The sequence below is a fragment of the Callospermophilus lateralis genome, chromosome 10 (assembly GCF_048772815.1).
Source record: "Callospermophilus lateralis isolate mCalLat2 chromosome 10, mCalLat2.hap1, whole genome shotgun sequence".
In the NCBI taxonomy this organism is placed as follows: domain Eukaryota; kingdom Metazoa; phylum Chordata; class Mammalia; order Rodentia; family Sciuridae; genus Callospermophilus; species Callospermophilus lateralis.
The window spans coordinates 40,182,746-40,202,882 of NC_135314.1; the positions used below are offsets into that span (position 1 = coordinate 40,182,746).

The 20,137-nt window shown below is 34.5% G+C and overlaps 1 protein-coding gene across 11 annotated transcripts in view; it reads left to right on the forward strand.

Annotated features, from left to right (window-relative positions):
- The window catches only part of Klhl24 (kelch like family member 24), a 44,422-nt gene that overhangs the window by 17,175 nt on the left and 7,110 nt on the right, over nt 1-20,137 (forward strand). For 10 of the 11 annotated variants that reach the window (XM_076868418.2, XM_076868413.2, XM_076868420.2 and 7 more), the window contains 4 exons: nt 9,493-9,677; nt 12,906-13,024; nt 16,187-16,375; nt 17,517-17,705. In XM_076868418.2, the coding sequence (XP_076724533.1) occupies nt 9,493-9,677; nt 12,906-13,024; nt 16,187-16,375; nt 17,517-17,705 (682 nt within the window). Of the gene's footprint in view, nt 1-9,492; nt 9,678-12,905; nt 13,025-16,186; nt 16,376-17,516; nt 17,706-18,344; nt 20,102-20,137 lie in introns of those variants that run through there. The other variant, XM_076868424.2, reaches the window with a different exon arrangement.

Sequence of the window (20,137 nt, forward strand, 5' to 3'; positions counted from 1 at the left end):
GGTTGTGAGGGGAAAGGGGGGAGGGAGAGAACGGAACAACAACAGATGAGGTAGAGAGGGAAGATGGGAGGGGAGAGGAGGGGGGATAGTAGGGGATAGGAAAGACAGCAGAATACAACAGTCACTGATATGGCATTATGTAAACATTGAATGTATAACTGATGTGATTCTGCAATTTGTATTTGGGGTAAAAATGGAAAAGCATAACTCACATGAATCAAATGTATGAAAGATGAAAAAAATTAAAAAAATTAAAAATTAAAAAATAAATAAATAAATCAGATGTAATGAAAACCTGATCAAATAAGAATAAGACCAAGATTCCGTAAGGGGTGACTTATTATTAGGGAAATATCAGGCATTATTAGCACATTTCCTATACTGAAACACTATAGTGGTGCCTGAATGATTTCTGTGAAGTGTCATTTTTATTAAAACCCTCATATGGGGGCTGGGGCTTGTAGCTCAGTGGTAGCGCACTTGCTTGGCATGTGTGAGGCAATGGGTTCGATTCTCAGCACCGTGTATAAATAAATAAAGGTCTATAAAAAAAAATTGTCCATAAGAATATTCCCCTTTCTGGATTAATGTGGTTACTTCTTAAGATATTTAACTTTAATTCCTAGAAACTGAAATATGTTTCTACAAGCTTCAACTTGATGAATACTAATTAAATATTTGTGTACATAAGTATTTATATTAAACCACATTAGGAGCACAGTATATGCTGTTGTCCCACCATGAATGATGCAAAGATTTAACTCTGTGTTAGGGTGATGACAGTCTGCTCGCTCCACTGTATAGTTAACTTGTACTCCCCAAATTGGCGAGTGTTTTTTTTTTAGTGTTTGTCCTATGCCAAGTATTCTTCAGAGCTCAAGCCATACTGGGTATTCTACCTATATACATGTGTTTTCAGATGACAAGAGAAAATCCTAGAGTATATTGTTTAAAAAGCAGTGTGACAGTAGTTTCCTAGAAAGAGGCAAATCTAAGAAGAGCACGAAGTTTTGATTATCTGCCCTGCCAGTGGTAAATCCTTGGTTGCATAGAGAGAAACTAATCACAGAAGGTAGTAAAACTTAGGAATAATTTGGATGTATTTCTTTTTCTTTTTTTTTTTTTTTTAGTTTTGATGGACACTGTGCCTTTATTTTATTTATTTATTTTTCGTAGTGCTGAGGATCGAACCCAGTGCCTCATATGTTTGAAGCAAGCTCTCTGCCACTGAGCCACCACCCCAGCCCCTAACTTGGTTGTATTTCTAATGATATATATTTTGCAACTGTAAATCTTTGTTTTGATATATTTTTCAGTGCTAGCATCATGATGTATTAAGAGTACAGGCTTCAGAATCAGACAGGCTTTAGAATCTCACTCTACACAACTAGTAAATTCCATGACCATGGGCAAGGCACTAAAGTTATACTGTACATTTACAGAGTAGGAATATGGTTTAAGAGAGAAATGTTTGCTATCAAATAGTTTCTTTTTTAAACATAATTTTAAAAAATTTTAAACTATGCATCTGTTCCAAAATATTAGTTTTTTTCAAAGCTTACTTTATAATTGTTCTAATTTAAGAACAAATTTTGTTACATATACATACTACCTTCCCATCTATCATTTCTAATAGTAATGGCAAATGTTTGTGTTCAGGAACTGCTTTATGGACAATTACATATGTAACATAATGCTCAGAAAAGCTCTGAGAGAGAGTGCCATTATTATGCCCACTTTACTGATGAGCAAACTGAGTCTCAGAGAAGTAATTTGTTCAAGGTTACATAGTTTAGTAAGTGGCAGAGCAAGGATTGAAAACAAGTGTTCTGGTTCTAGAGTATATGCTCCTAAGTAGTATGCATAGTGCCTCTTGTACATTTTTAATATTAATATTTAAAACACATTCTGCAAAAACGATGTATTTTATAGGACCTTATTAAATAAGCGTTTTATTCAATAACTGTTTAATTTACTGTTTTGCCTGTTTTCTTCCTTCAGTCCTCTTGCTAAGTTCCCAAGTTGAAAATTTCACATTAAGGTGGAAAACATGGGGAGGAGCAGAAAATTTATATGCTCATATTGACAATCTAACACACATTTGGACTCAGAAATACTCTTGAACTCTAAAAAGAATCATTTAGGGGTGGGACTGTAGCTCAGTTGGTAGAATGCTTGCCTTGCCCACGTGAGGCATTGGGTTCGATCCTCAGAACCACATAAAAATAAAATGAAGGTATTGTGTCCAGTTAGTATAAAAAAAGAAAAAGAATCATTTATTAACCAACTTATATAAAGCTTAAGTTTTGTCGAGTATTGTCTCTGTGTCACCCCTGTAAGCAAAGTACAAGGCTTCAAACTCTTCATCAGGAGAAAAATGGTTTCTCTGCTTACAGTGGGTCTCTGGCTTTGTCCCAGTTCATGAATCTTAACTGTGGTATTTACTGTCTCTAGCTCTGATGTTTCACATTCCTGGCCATTGTTTGACAATCTGATTCTGACCTCCAATACACTTAATTTCCATTTCTTGCCCTAGCCCAAATACTAATTTCCGTTCTATCCTGAGTACTAGACATTTATTATTATTTTTTAAAGAGAGAGAGAGAGAGAGAGAGAGAGAGAGAGAATTTTAATATTTATTTATTTTTTTTAGTTCTCTGCAGACACAACATCTTTGTTTGTATGTGGTGCTGAGGATCGAACCCGGGCCGCACTCATGCCAGGCGAGCGTTCTACCGTTTGAGCCACATCCCCAGCCCCCAGACATTTAAACCCCTAATTGCTTGGTAGCTTGGTTCTGATTTTGCATTGTGTCCCAATCTAGATTGTTCCTACCATGATTCTCTGGAAAAAGTAGTAGTCTCCCCTGACAGATGCTAATTTTCCATTTTGGGAGGGCTGGACTACCTACATAATGAGGTTCTCATGTAGAAACACAGATGGTAAAACAAGCATCTTACAGTGTATTGACCATAAGTGACAAGTTGTTAATGTCTTGTGGAAGATATCAGTGTCCTTTGCCATACTCCATTGAGCAATAGAGATAGCTAAGACTTGTAAGTTTATTATTTTGAGTTAGAATCAACAATTAAAGTGCTTGTCTCTTTTAATATTGTTCACTTCCTGTTATCTGTATAATGAATATAGAATTTAATTGCCATAATGAGGGCAATGCTCAAGTTCCTGTTGTAAACCAAGGAGAAAACTAAGAAGAGTTACAGAATATTTTTTTAAGAAATGATATTTTATGATTATTTAATAAATTTCTTGTTCCTTATTTTATAGGTGATAAAAACAGGGCATAATTAAGCAAAATGACTTACTCTGGTTACAAAATTACTTAGTATCAGGGATAGGACTAGAATCTAGAATCTGAATTCCTATTCTAGTCCCTCTTGATATTCTAGCCAGGTGTGGTGGTACACACCTGTAATCCTGCAACTCACAGGGCTTAGGCAGTAGGATACCAAATTCAAGGCCAGCCTTGGCAACTTAGTGAGACCCTGTCTCAAAATTTAATAAATGAAATGGGCTGGGGGTGTAGGTCATTGGTAGAGTACCATTGCCACTGGATTCAATTCCTAGTACCACATATATGTACACACAAAAGATATTCTATATTATAGGAAGTATGGCTTACCAAATTTATATATATATTCTTTTGAACTCAGACACTTTTTTTATGTAAGAGTATACATTAAGTCTTCTACCTTACACTCTGTTTCTCTGAACTTCTTTTAGAAATCATCTGTTTTTTTAAAAAAAGGGGGGTAGGGTGGTTAAAATATTTTTAGTTGTAGATAAACACAGTACCTTTATTTTATTCATTTTTATGTGGAGCTGAGGATCAAACCCAATTCCTTACACGTGCCAGTGAGTGCTCTACCACTGAGCCACAGCCACAGCCCCTAGAGATATTCTTTATTTAGATGTGTGTGCGTGTGTGTGCGCGCTCGTGCATGTGTGTTCATATGCAAACCTCTCTACTTTTCTTATACATATAGAGGATACTGCACTCAAAATCCTTCACCTCATTTTTACTACTTGAAAAGATCTTGGGAAAAGTTCTATTTTACCACATGCAGACCTTTCTCCATTTTGTTATTCAGGAATTTTTCAGATTTGATCTGGATAGTATGCCGTTTATGAATAGACTAATTTATTTAACCCATCTCTTGATGGATATTTAGGTTGTTTCTAGAGTGTGTGTTTCCATTGCAAAGCATGATTAGTTACTATTCTGAGCCTATGTCTTTGCATACATACAATGTTAATTTATAGCATGAATAACTAGTAGTATTGTGCAGTCATAGGATATGTGTAGTTTTAATTTTTGTAGGTATTGTGAAAATTGCCTTCCAATTTATACTTAAGCTAGAAATATGAAAGCACATATTTCTGCAGTCCTTTGCCAACCTAGTTTGCATTAGTTTTTGTAAATCTTTGCTACTGTGAAAAGGGAAAATGATATCTCATAATTTTAATTTACATTTCTTTTTTTAATGTGGAAGATTTTCAAATTTTTCCTGAGTATAAAAGCCATTGTATTTTTTCCTGCAATCCATTGAACTCTAATGATGTATCAGAATTCTGGATTGTGAATAATAGAAACTTTTTTTTTTTTCATAAAAGGCAAATGTAAATCCAAGAGGCTTGGGAGGTAGAGACAGGATGATCACAAGTTCAAGGCCATTCTTAGCAATTTAGCTAAACCTTGTCTCAAAATATAAAAAAGGGCTTAGATGTAGATTAGCGGTAAATAGTCCCTGGGTTAAATTCCCAGAATCCCCTTTCCTCCCTGCCCCCCCAAAAAAGGCAAATGTATTTAAGGGAGACTGTATCTTGTAGAACCTAGGGACAAAAATTCAACAGGACCTTATTGGAACAGGCTACTAAAAAGCCAAAATCAAAAACCAGGTTGGCTTGGTACAGTAGCCACACCTATAATCCCAGCAACCCTGGAGGATAGTAAGTTCAAAGCCAGCCTCACCCAAAAGCAAGGTGCTAAGCAACTCAGTGAGACCCTGTCTCTAAATAAAATACAAAATAGGGCTAGGGATGTAGCTCAGTGGTCAAGGGCCCCTAAGGTCAATCCCTGGCACCCATCCCCACCCAAATACCAAGGTGTGCCTTCTGTCATCTGTTCTTGGCATGTATGCATAATTTTCTTTCATTAGTCTTGCTGAAAATGGCCTCTCATGGGTTTGGAGTTTATATATTACAAGTTCAATCACTCAGACTGAATCTCTCCTCTTGGGGAGAGAGATCTCTGAATGAGCCAGACAGTCTTTTCTGGCCATGGGAACAGGAAGAAGCAGCAGAAGTCTGATGACTAAAATGCATGCTAGGCTGAAAAGAAACCAAATGGTGGCTGTTAGTAGTAAGGTCTAATTTTTATTTAGTTTGTTCTTAGATTGGGCAGATTAGGACCATGGTAATTTACATTAATTGGAGAAAAATTAGAAAATATAATCAAAAAATATTACCCATTGTCTTACCTGTAAGAGGTAATTGGCTTTATTCTTTCTCTCTCTCATACTCTTTTTCGCCAAACTGCTACGCAGGTACTCTGAGTTACGTCTTTATTCTTTTTTTTCCTCTATAAGTTTATTATTTCATGTGTGACATTGTAATCCTTTTCTTACTTTGTTTTTTATCACTTAATATTTGTTAAAGGTAGTTCCATAATATGAAATCTAGTACAGTATACCATAACCACCATCACCATGCACATTTAAGCTATTTCTGATCCCTCTCCCCCTTTGTACTAGGGATTGAACCCTAGGACCTGCTACATACTGGGCAAATATACTACCACGGAGCTACATCCTGGCCCTTTTTCTTTTCTTCGCTTTTCTTTCCCTCTCTTCCTTTTCTTTTCTTTTCTTTCTTTCTTTTCTTTTTTTTTTTTTTTTTTAAGATAGGATCCCACTAAATTGCCCAGAATGGCCTTGTATTTAGGATCCTCCTGCTTCAGCTTTACAAGTAGCTGGGATTATAGGCATGAATCACTGGATCCAGCTATTTCTGATTTTCAGACTTTAAGATGAACATCTTTGTTGCTCAATATTTAAAAACATCTGTGGTTAGTTCTTGAGAACTTATTAATTAACTGATTCTGATCAATACAGCCATTTCCTCAGAGAATCCATTCTGCCTATTGCCTTTCAGGTAGACAGCCTCACCACACAGGTGGTCTGTGTCCTCACCAAGTTTAGAAATTAGGAAGAGATCAAACTGTTAGGGACAGATTTAACATTCACTATGAGAGATTATTAACTCATTTATCTTCTAGTCTGTGTAAATCTATTTGTGGTGAGAAATGGAACTGTCAAGAGATTCAAAATGTTAAAGTGATCTGCCCAGTATGTTCTCTTACTATAGGTAAGTCCCTATATGGGAAGCCAGAGTATTCAAATGTTGTTTGGCAAACATGGAATCTAAACAAAGGGAGTCGGTGGGTCTTTAGAACCAGAGTCCTCTCAGCTAATATAACTTGAGGAACTCTCTCACCCAGGATTAAAATAATCTTGGCAAAGAAAAGATAATGTTCAAGTCTCCTTACCTAAGATTCTCTTTTCCCTGGGTACAGCAAATATTTGCCTTTGTGATTGTTATTTATTCTTTTATTCATTTGTTCATTTATTTATTGTTTCTAGGGCTTATCAATCCCCTTTTCTATCTTTAGATGAATCAACACATTGAATTTGGTAGTGTAATATGTTATAAACTAGAGAATCATGCTGTTTCCTTAGACTTAGTGATGGTTTGATTTTCATATATTTTTAAGTCTTAGAATGGTGAATAGACTCTGTCACTAACATCTCTCCCTAACCCTCCTTTCTGATTTCCTAATAAATGGGAACACACTTCCTTTCCTTATTGTGTTTCTTAAAAATCCATTTTGTTACTAGTCAGGATCATCTTTCAACCCTTGTTGTTGATGAAAGTTTGGGAGTTCATCTGTTTCTGGCATATTTGACATTGATTTATAAGTAGGTCTGTTATTTCAGACAGTAGTTCCTATATTTTACCTTTTCAGATTTTAACTGAATCTGGTAATTATTACATGTTTTGTTGATTTGGTTTATAATATCTGTAGATTTATAATTATTTTATCTTTCACATAAATCATATAAATTTGACCTTTTCTTGAATTTATGATGAAATAAAAGGAAAATTTTAAAATATATATTATTATCAAAAGGACCTTTTGGAATGTATGATAAAAGAAAGGAAGATTTTTAAAAATATATTATTGTAAAAAGAACCATTTGGTTGTCATGCCTTCCTAGGGAGAAGTGACAAAATTTAATTCTAGAGCAGCAAATATTTATTTCATCATTGTAGAAGATCAAAAACTTTACTTCAAAAAAATTAATGAAATAGTACTAGGGATATAGCTCAATAACAGAACACTTGCTTAGCATGTGTGAGACCCTGATTACATTCCCAGCACCACCAAAAAAATAGATTAATTAATTAATTAAATAGATCTATTTTATTGGGTTAACACACTGTGGTGAGAACACCGGACTTGTATCAATTAAGTTAAAGGCTATTTGGTTACAGATAGGACCTTCAATATAGGCAAAACTACAAGCTTATAAGTGAAGTATAAAACCAATGTTCTATAATTATTACTCTGGATTTTACATTAAAATAGTTAGAAATGATTTAGCCCCAGTGACAGTATTTAGTAATTTTATGGTATAATTGACTAAAACTATCAGCATTCTGATTTGGTCTTTTTTTCTCTCCACATTTAATTAAGAGAAGAGGGATTATATATATCTTACTCAGTCTGGTTTTTAGATGAGAAATGTAGCACAGATGTTGGGAAAACCATGAAGCTATATTTCAACTATGAAAGAAAATCTGCTTCTGCATTTGAGGCACGGTAAAATGGTTCATAAATTCCATACCTTATCTTTCTTGTAGCAAACTGCACAATTCTTGCCAGAATAAATGCCATTATCATTGAAGAAAAAGAAGAGAGATTAATGAAATTTTTAAATGAGATTTGACTTGTAGTAACCATAAAATGTAATCACAAGATTTTTTTCATTTAGATTAAATTTCTGAACAAATATAAAAGACAAAGAATTTTAAAATTCTAAAGCTGTCTATTGAAGCTTATGAACAAAGAGATCTTGGCTAAGCATTTGTTTTTCCTGTGTATCTTTAGTTGAGGCCAGTGACTAGCATGAACCATTAGTATTCTCTTCATGGTCTTAAAGGTGTTTCTTCTTCTTCTTCTTCTTTTTTTTTTTCATTCTAAAAATAGGCTGTATTTACTGTCAATTTGAAAATTGTAATGATAGAAAGTGGAGTACCATACCATTCAGAAACAACCTTCATCTGCATTTTGGTGGATTTTTTTCTCAGATACATTTTTAACGTACCATTGAATACACTCTAATTATAATTTTTTGTGTTTCTCCCCTTTACACTCTAACTATAATTTTTTATTTTGTGTTTTTCCCCTTTAACATCCTTTGTTGTCTGCATTTTTACTGACTGCCTGACACTTTTAGTTAGATTACCTTAGTTTACTTACTCTGTATTTTTAAAATTTACTTCTGAACAAATACATAAACTTCTTTTTCTTTTCTTTTTTATATTTTTAGTTGAACATGGACACAATACCTGTATTTTACTTATTTATTTATTTTATATGGTGCTATGAATAAGACCCAATGCCTCACATATGTAAGGCAAGCGCTCTACCACTGAGCCACAACTCCAGCTCCTTCTTTTTTTTTTTAACTTTCATTGAATTAGAATTTTTCTCATTGTCGGTCTATTTGCCTAGTATTAGATAACCAGACTATTTTTCTTATTTTTATTAAGCATGTATTATCAAGGTATCTTAGTCCACTCAGGAATTATAGCAGGATACCACATACTGGGTGGCTTATAAAGAACGGAAATTCAATTCTCTCAGTTCTCCCAATTCTGGAGACTGGGAAATCCAAGAGCAAAGTGTCAGCAAATTCAGTATCTAGAGGGGGTCACTTCCAGGTTCATATGTAGACGGTTTTTGTTGTTTTCACAGGGCATAAAAGGTCACATAAACTTCTTTACAGGGTGCCTAGATCAAACCTATTAATTAGTTTTTAAGAATGAACAGTCTGATAAAAAAAAAAACAGCATTTTCCTACAGTTAGAAAAACATTATCTTAACCTTGTATGGTTATATATATCTGAATTGCTACAAAACTGCATTTGAAAGTCATTCTTAATATTACTTGATAATATTTTTAATATTAGTTTAAATATTAGTAAATTAGATAGGCTCACTTGACTGGTTTATCTACCCTGTAAATATTCTCAAGTAAGTAACTGCCAGTCTGTACTTTTGGCACATATGCAGAGAATAAACTTAACTGTTTGTTTATGACAATGTGTGGTTTCTTTTTAGGATTTTAAAAAATTTTGAATATATTTTAATATTTATTATTATTTGCATTTTTACAATAATTATTTTAGGTCCACTGGCTATTCAGAGGTGATAGTTGTTGTTGGAGGCTGTGAACGAGTTGGAGGATTTAACCTTCCATATACTGAGTGTTATGATCCTGTAACAGGAGAATGGAAGTCTTTGGCTAAGCTTCCAGAATTTACCAAATCAGAGTATGCAGTCTGCGCTCTAAGGAATGACATTCTTGTTTCAGGTAAATAAAGGATCACTGGAGTTGCTAGCTACTTTTGATTTGGATATGACTTGACTGTTTTAAACAACAATAGTGTTTTAAAAGAAAATAGTGAAATGTGAATATGCTCACTTTAGGCAAATCTTTTTATACAACAAATTAAAAATAATATTTTTCTTTTAAAAATAGTCACAAGATAGAATGAGCTGAGCATGGTGGCACACCATATAATCCCAGCAACTCAGGAGGCTAAGGCAGGAGGTTCACAAGTTCTAGGCCAGCCTCAGCAACTTAGTGAGGACCTAAACAACTTAGCAAGACCCTGTCTCAAAATTTAAAAATGAAAACAGGGTTGTGGATATGGCTCACATAATTAAATGGGTGGTTGAATGCCCCTGGGTTCAATCCCCAGTTCCAACCCCGCCATTGCAAAAAAGGATAAGGATAATGTAGAATATAACTATTGAATCTATGCTCAAAAGTCTGTTAATTGGCACTAGACATGGTGGTGTACACCCATAATCCCAGCAATTTAGGAGGCTGAGGCAGGAATATCACAAATTAGAGGCTGACCTCTATAATTTAGTGAAAACCTGTCTTATAAAAATTAAAAACAGCCAGGGGCAGTGGTGTAGGCCTATAATCCCAGTAGCTCAAGACTGAGACAGGAGGATCATGAGTTCAAAGCTATCCTCAACAAAAGTGAGGCACTAAGCAGCTCAGTGAGATGCTGTCTCTAAATAAAATACAAAATAGGGCTGGGGATATGGCTCAGTGGTAGAGTGCCCCTGAGTTCAATCCCTGGTACCACCTCCCCCAACCCAAAAAAAAAAAAAAAAAAAGATTGGGCTTCTGAACTGGAAATGAGGAAAACCACCCCATTCACAATATCCTCAAAAAAATAAAATAAAATAAAATACTTGGGAATCAACCTAACAAAAGAGGTGAAAGATTTATACAATGAAAACTACAGAACCCTAAAGAGAGAAATAGAAGAAGATCTTAGAAGATGGAAAAATATACGCTGTTCATGGATAGGTAGAACTAACATCATCAAAATGGCGATATTACCAAAAGTTCTTTATTGGTTCAATGGAATGCCAATCAAAATCCCAACGGCATTTCTTGTAGAAATAGATAAAGCAATCATGAAATTCATATGGAAAAATAAAAGACCCAGAATAGCAAAAGCAATTCTAAGCAGGAAGTGTGAATCAGGAGCTATAGCGATACCAGATTTCAAACTGTACTACAGAGCAATAGTAACAAAAACAGCATGGTACTGGTACCAAAACAGGCGGGTGGACCAATGGTACAGAATAGAGGACACAGAAACCAATCCACAAAATTACAACTATCTTAAATTCGATAAAGGGGCTAAAAGCATGCAATGGAGGAAGGATAGCATCTTCAACAAATGGTGCTGGGAAAACTGGAAATCCATATGCAGCAAAATGAAACTGAATCCCTTTCTCTCACCATGCACAAAAGTTAACTCAAAATGGATCAAGGAGCTTGATATCAAATCAGAGACTCTGCGTCTGATGGAAGAAAAAGTTGGCTCCAATCTACATGTTGTGGGGTCGGGCTCCAAATTCCTTAATAGGACACCCATAGCACAAGAGTTAAAAATAAGAATCAACAAATGGGACTTACTCAAACTAAAAAGTTTTTTTCTCAGCAAGAGAAACAATAAGAGAGGTAAATAGGGAGCCTACATCCTGGGAACAAATCTTTACTCCTCACACTTCAAATAGAGCCCTAATATCCAGAGTATACAAAGAACTCAAAAAATTAAGCAATAAGAAAACAAATAACCCAATCAACAAATGGGCCAAGGACCTGAACAGACACTTCTCAGAGGAGGATATTCAGTCAATCAACAAGTACATGAAAAAATGCTCACCATCTCTAGCAATCAGAGAAATGCAAATCAAAACCACCCTAAGATACCATCTCACTCCAGTAAGATATGCAGCCATTATGAAGTCAAACAACAAGTGCTGGTGAGGATGTGGGGAAAAGGGTACACTTGTACATTGCTGGTGGGACTGCAAATTGGTGTGGCCAATTTGGAAAGCAGTATGGAGATTCCTGGGAAAACTGGGAATGGAACCACCATTTGACCCAGCTATTGCCCTTCTTGGACTATTCCCTGAAGACCTTAAAAGAGCGTACTATAGGGATACTGCTACATCGATGTTCATAGCAGCACAATTCACGATAGCTAGACTGTGGAACCAACTTAGATGCCCTTCAATAGATGAATGGATTAAAAAAATGTGGCATTTATACACAATGGAGTATTACTCAGCACTTAAAAATGACAAAATCATGGAATTTACAGGGAAATGGATGGCATTAGAGCAGATTATGCTAAGTGAAGCTAGCCAATCCCCAAAAACAAATGCCAAATGTCTTCTTTGATATAAGGAGAGCAACTAAAAACAGAGCAGGGAGGAAGAGCATGAGAAAAAGATTTAACATTAAACTGGGAGAGAGGTGGGAGGGAAAGGGAGAGAGAAGGGAAATTGCATGGAAATGGAAGGAGACCCTCATTGTTATACAAAATTACATATAAGAGGATGTGAAGGGAAAGGGAAAAAAATCAAGGGAGAGAAATGAATTACAGTAGATGGGGTAGAGAGAGAAGATGGGAGGGGAGGGGAGGGGGGATAGTAGAGGATAGGAAAGGCAGCAGAATACAACAGTTACTAGTATGGCAATATGTAAAAACGTGGATGTGTAACCGATGTGATTCTGCAATCTGTATATGAGGTAAAAATGGGAGTTCATAACCCACTTGAATATATGATATGTCAAGAGCTTTGTAATGTTTTGAACAACCAATTAAAAAAAAAATTCCTAACCAAAAAAAAAAAAAAAAAAAGATTGGGGACGTAGCTCAGTGGTAAAGTGCTTCTCAGTTCAATCCCCAGTACTTAAAAAGAATTTGTTTGATGGGTCCTGATATCTGACTTCTAAATTAACAGTCATATATTTGTAAAACTCATATTCTGTATTTTATTTTAAGAAGACCTATAATCATTACTTCTCAAGATCATAATTGACAAAGTTTAAATCTGCTCTGTAGAACTATTTTCATTAAGCTGTAAGAGCGTCTTTCTTTCATTTATTGAACTTAATTCTCAAATTTATGAATTGCCTCCTGTGCTTTGGTGGCATAGATCTCTTGATGATAAATATATAGTGATATATTATTCCATGTGCACTGTTTTGCATTTAAAGGTGGAAGAATCAATAGTCGTGATGTCTGGATTTATAACTCACAGTTAAATATTTGGATCAGAGTTGCCTCTCTAAATAAAGGCAGATGGCGTCACAAAATGGCTGTCCTCCTTGGTAAAGTAAGAGAAACCATTTTTTATTACTATTGCTGGTACATTTCCAAAATATATACCACAGCTAAGTCCTGCATTTCACTTTCCCTTTGGGTGTTTTGGATTCAAATAGTATTTCCTTCCATTCCTAACCACAGTAGATAAACTGAAGATGTAAACAATAAGACACTGTAATTTTGAGTGGATATTTTGTTCTCCCAACTTGGAATTCATGGCAATGTAGCACATATCTTTTCTCATGCACATTGGAATCCAAATGCCTAAGAATTGGAAAAGAAAGGAGTTACATCAAAAGGGCAATGTCTAATCCAAGCAAATTTTTTTTACCTTTTACTGAATTTGGCAGGCAAGCTAAGATTTACTTATCTAAAATGATGTTACTTTATCTTTTTTTTTTGTACAAGTAAGGACAAAACAAATTTAAATAACAAGATAAACCTTAACATATTTTAAAGAAAATGTATTATTGACTAAAGATAGTGAGTATTATTAAAATACATACAATATAGGATAAGAACCATATACTAGCCTTCTTAACCTTTTAAAGTACTGTATACTCTTTTTAAAAGTTAAATCTTATATTAAAAACCCATTACATTAAACAGATTATCTTTAGCAGCTGTATTAGGGAGTAATTCAGAGTCTGTAGCCATTCCCTGCCAGCATCTCTGTGAGCGCCTCCAAAGCCAACTTAAATGAATGAAAAATCTAAGTGAGGATCACGAGATACTTGACTGCACATAATTCTTTGATTGGTCCCCTCGAACCTCTTTCTAAAAAAATCACTATCTTTAAGGCCTTACAGTGAGACATTTCAGAGCCACTTAAAAAACCAGAACTTTTCTAATTGAATCAAAGATGTTGGCTTAGAATTTTCCACTCAGACCCCTATCAGTCTTTCTTGCCCTATATCCCCACAAGAGGCTTCTTGAAGTCTCTATACTGTGGACACTTAGAGCTTCCCAAAACACAGTTTAAAGCTATTGTTGATTACTAGAGACTTTAATATCATATATGCTACAGCTATCAACAAAGCCTATGAAAAATTGTGATTGATGTACTGGAAATAAAATATCAATAGAAATCTTTTTGAAAACCATTGATGTGCTCATACTTACTATATTGTATGTAGTTTTGGTAGCTATGCCTAAAGAATGACAAAGCATTACTAGGAAAGAGACTTTAAAATAATTGAGGGGTTAAAAGGAGATGAGCTCTGACAAAGTATAATTTGTAATTATTTAATCTGGACATAGACGAATGAAAATGATTGATGCATCAAAAAATATTATGTAATGGTAAATTCAAATTTATTTGACAAATACTTGACTCAAAGGTACCCAAAGCTTAAGGTGCTAAATCAAGAAATAAGAAGAATCATTTCTGTTTTACACAGCAAGTACCCAGTTCATGGAAACCATTATCCTAAAAATTAAAATAGAGGCTGAATTCAAATCTATGAATATATTTAAAAATTGTAATACTCTCTATAAGGAAACCTAGGATGACTTAGAATTTAGAATATAGAAAGAGGATATTTACTATAACTTTGTCAGTTTATAAGGAAAACCTTGCCCAAGGTTACACAGATAAAGCAATGGCCAAAGCTCAGATTTTCTCAATCTAGAGCCCTTTTGTCTTGATGCTCATGGTGTGCATTTTTCATTTATATGTATAGGTGTATGTACTAAAGTTTAATCTCTAATGTTATGTGATAAGTACTCTTGTGTACATTTTTAATTGAGTGAATAAATACTGAGTTTCTGAGAAGATTAATTGCTATATATGGAGAGGCGAAGCTAGATATGAACCCAGCTGTCCTGTTCCCTGAAACCGCATACCACTTAGAGCTGCACAGCCTTTTATAAGTTACTTTACCTTCCTGAGCTGTATGGTGTTCTGAGCACAAATCCACCATTAGGTCATCACAACATAATGTGAGAAATGCATGACAGAAGTGACATTAGCTTCTGTAAAAATTTAAAGGAACATTGAAAGATAAACTGTAGACAAATTTTAATGACAAAATGTGAAGTTTGGCTTTGGCCCTTGGGATTCATTGTTGAACTGTTGAATTGATGGCCAGGTGCTTTGGTGCTTGCCTATAATCCCAGCAGCTCAGGAGGCTGAGGCAGGAGGATCACAAGTTCAAAGCCAACCTCAGCAATTTAGTGAGGCCTTAAGCAACTTAGTAAGACCCTGACTCTAAAGAAAATATAAAAAAGGGCTGGGGATGTGGCTCAGTGATTAAGGGTCCCTGGGTTCAATCCCCAGTACCAAAAAAAAAAAAAAAAAAAGGAATTGATGAAGTGTTTTAGGAAAATTATAAGTTTCCAGAGCACAAGAATGGAGATCAGGAGGTTATTTGAGGTTTGAAATCATGTGGACCCTAAGGTAGGATGGTGGTAGTGACAAACAAAAGGAATGGGCAGATACAAAAGATGTGTGAAAGAAGATATAGATAGATATAAATAGAACTTAATTAAATTAATCAGATATGAAGGAAGAGTTGATGACGACTGCTCACTAAAGGAAACATGGAGAGCTTTGTTAAAATTAAAAAAGCTCCAAATATCTTTCATATAAAGATATTGATTTGCCCTGCCTTCCTTCTGTTTGTAAAGTGAAAAGGTACATTAAAGCTCTTTGAAGTAAAGATAATAAATTCATTACGCATCAGGTACTAAAAGATAGGCCCTGTCTTCCAAATTCTCATAATCTAATAATCCTTACCTAATATTTTAGTTTCATAGTTTATTACTTTATGAAAATCAAATAGTTCATCATCCATGAGTGTGAACACTTAAGGTAAATCATGCAGTTCTCCATGATCACCAAGGAAGTGGTGAAAATTTGTTCTTGAAGTGGGTGTGTGAAAAAAGTCATAAGCTTTCGTGTACAAAGTACAGATACACATACAGTGAGATAACAAATATACAGTATATCTGTGATATTAAAATTTCATCCAAAGTGGTCTCATAGGGAAAAAAAGAGTCTTTAAGGCTTCATGGTAGTGTTAAAAAAAAAAAAAAGACTCGGAAGCTCTGGGTTAAATATATTGCAGTTATAGTTATCAAGGGCTTTTAAAGAGAGGAAATCCCTTCTTTAACGAACTAGTTCAAAATTTGGACTTTTGATATTTAAGTGTTTTATGTATTTTACATGTAGGTATACGTCGTAGGAGGCTATGATGGACAAAACAGACTTAGCAGCGTAGAGTGTTATGATTCCTTTTCAAATCGATGGACTGAAGTAGCTCCCCTTAAGGAAGCAGTGAGTTCTCCTGCAGTGACTAGCTGTGTAGGCAAATTGTTCGTGATTGGTGGAGGACCTGATGATAATACTTGTTCTGATAAGGTAAGTCAGTGCCCCTGCCCCCCACTCTCTTTACTGTGGATGGAACCGAGGGCCTTGAGAATGCTCTATATCACTGATCCACGTCCCCAAACCATAAGCCATGTTCTTATAAAGAAATTACCAAAAATATATATAAAAAGGGAAAGAAAGTTTATTCAGTAGGTAGTTAGGTTGCTTAGTGTGAAAGGTCTTTTAAAAATTTTCTGGTACCTTATTCTTTTGGGGAAAACCTCTGAATTTTGTGTTGTTAAAGCGAGACCCTACAATATCTAAACACTTTTCGTAACAAGTGTAATTAAAGTTTTTTGAAATAAAACTAATCTTAGTACTGTAATTTTACTGCTATCATCTACAGAATCTAAATTATTCACATGCAACCCAGTTGGGAAGTGAATTAGCCCAGGGTAAAGCACAATGTCTAATTATACTGCTTCCAACTAGGTCATTTTGTGCATACTTTCAAAGTATTTTTAGAACAAAAAGGAAAAGGAGCCCCTGCAATGTAAATAGAGGATGGCTCACAGTAACTGCAGTTCGTTAAATTCCTGAGACAAAAGAACATATGTGGTCCTGACATCCCAGGAAACACCATTTTTATTCTGGGGAAAAAATTATCTAACACTTAATTGATCTATAAATGTTACCTTAATTTTGTCAATTGATTAATTCTTTTTCTAAGTTAAATTTCAATACAGTATGGTCAAATGTCACTTAGAATTCATTAATTCAGAACTTACAATAACTTACTGAAATGAGGTCTACTTGTATTTTTTTTTAAGAAAGGACACCTTAAAAGTACAAAGAAATAATTTTCAGATTGAGGAATGATTATTCCACATAATGCAATTTTAAAAAATTTAGACTGCTAATTTCAGTGGAAATAAGTAAAACTAACCTGATGGCCCTTCATCCTGAAACAGTGTGCATTTATTACTTTTTTCTGCTTCACAGTGATAAATTTGTATTTTTTTAGAGAATTTTCTAAATATACACATTTCACTGTGAGGCTAACCTCCTCCTTTAATTCTCTGAACTAATGGAATTTATTTTGAATCATGATTCTATGTATTGGTAGACCTTTTATTAAGTAAATTTCTGATTTATTTAGAAACTTTAATTAAGTGTTTCTATATATTATTAGGTTCAATCTTATGATCCAGAAACCAACTCTTGGCTACTTCGTGCAGCTATCCCAATTGCCAAGAGGTGTATAACAGCTGTCTCCTTAAACAACCTGATCTATGTTGCTGGTGGACTGACCAAGACAATATACTGTTATGATCCAGTTGAAGACTACTGGATGCATGTACAGAATACATTCAGCCGACAGGTAATATTGTAAAACGGTCTAGGAGAGAAATAAACCTAAGTGGGACCAAGCACATGACTACTATTAATCCACTGGAATTTTACTTTTAAAATATTACCTGTTTACTTGAACTTCATATTTTTTTAAAGTTCCACATAAAACTTTTATGAACTCATTCCAGGGAATTTTTTTTTTTAAATAACTTCCTTTTTACCATCCCAAGATGAAGTATCCATTGATTTTTTTTTTATTCCCTTTAACCTTTTTCAGACCCTATTCTTGTCTTCATCCCTTTTTAATATTTTTGAAGAGATGTTCTCATATGTATGCTTTTCTGATTAGCAACTAGGTCATTTGTTGTTTTTGTTATAAAGGACATGGTTTGTGCGTCTCCACCTGGAGCCCACTCCCTTATCCCTGCCATTCCCCAAAAGACCTTCCCTCAACCTTTTGATTCATGGCTCTGTTTACCTTCCTTCTAGCAAAATGCTGCTTTTGATGCTGGAAATCTGGCTATACTTATAACCACTTAAAAATGTTGTACTCTCAAAGTCACTACTAGTAATCTCTTTAAGTCTCTTTCGTATTTTTCGTAATTTTTTCTACTCAGTCCTTAAATATGAATGTTGTTTGAGCCCCTTTCCCCTTACCTCTTCCCAGTATGTAGTCTATTCCGGAATGATTTCATCTGCTACCCAGTACTGAAGTCTTGATCTGCACCAAAGCCTCTCTCCTGCGCTCCAGACTCCAATTTCCAGCTGTCTATTTTCCATGGGTGCCCAAGACTTCAGACTTAGTTAAAATGTACCCTCTTGCCAAGCTTACTTTTTTTGTGTCTCCAAACAACTTAGAAATGTAATTTATTAGATATTCTTCATTTCTGTTAAATTGAATCACTCTATTAAATTGAACCATTTTGCCACCAGATCTTTTCTTTACACATGTAAATTCATCTCTCCCTTGACTGGAAACCTACTTGAACAAAAATCCAAGTTTTATCACTTCATTCTAGACCTTCTCTTACAAATCTTTTCTTTGCCTTTTCAGCCTCACTTTCTATAACTGTATCCCAATTACATTCCCAATCCCGATTTTCTTTTTTTTTTTTCCTTCCTTCTTGCCTTCCCTCTTTCTTCCCTTCCTCCCTCCCTTTCTTCCTTCTTCCTTTTTAAATTTTGAGACAGGGTCTCACTAAGTTGCCAAGGCCAGCCTCAAGCCTCATGGTCCCCCTACCTCAACTGCCCAAGTCTCTGGGTTTATGGGCGTGCACCACTGTACCTTGCTCATTACTTGTGTTCTCTAAACAGGTCATATATATTCTTGTCTTGGTTTTCACTGTCTCCTTCTTAGCTTCTAATGAACCTTTTTTTTTTTCAAACCTTCTCTATTTGTAATTATTCATTTCAAAAACAAATTTTATCATAGTTACAACAAACTGATTTTACTTTGGCCAGAACTGATTGTGTTTTCCTTCTGATGTTACAACTTCCAACACTTATGTTATGACACTAACATATTTCCTAATGGGTATAAATTGAGTATTTTCCATGCTGCTGTTCAGTCTTCTTGAGAATACTATTCTAACTCATCTCTTAATGTATTTTGGATTTTTTCATGTTCAGTAAATATTGAGTAAGTAAGCAAATGAGAAAGTAAAGTAAATGAAGAACCTAATTTTAAAATAATCTTACATTCAAGATACACAAGAGATATAGCACAGAACTATAAGGATAATGAAGAGGATTTCAGTATAACACAATCTTTTTAAAGTTGTTGATATTGAGTTATGGTCTCCACTTAATAATGTATTCAGACTATCATTATCCCAACTGATAAAAGAGACATAATATGATCTTCAGCTTCAGAGTATGGAGTGAATATAATCTTTTATCCTTCTCATATTACATTTAAGAGGAAATGAAGTTTTAATCTAAAATATCTTTTATTGGCTTGTTTTATGAATATTTTAAAGAGTAATTCATTTTTACTAAAGATCACTGTTCATTAGAAACTTGATTATACTGTACAAAATAATTAAGAGAGCTTAGTTAGGAAGCTAATTACCACATAAACATAATGCAGAGCATACAATGAATATATTTTTAATCGGATGATTGACATAACCAAAAAATATCAACAACAGGACATCATGGCACATTTTCTCTAAACAGTGAATAACATTGATTTCAGAAATTTCAAGGGAAAGGAACATTTGGATCAGAAGTATATTAAATTTTACAAAGACTATTGAAGTTTAAATGTAGTGCCAGGATTTGGGGGATCATTTTCTCTCCCCTCATTCCTTCTCACTACCAGTATTACTAAGTGTATGTATGTATTAATTGCCTGTCCTTTTAATGCTAATCAGTGAAAAAGATAACTGTAATTTTTTGGTAGACAATAAAATGAGAAATGAATCTAATCTATTGCTTTTTTTAAATGCTCAAAATATT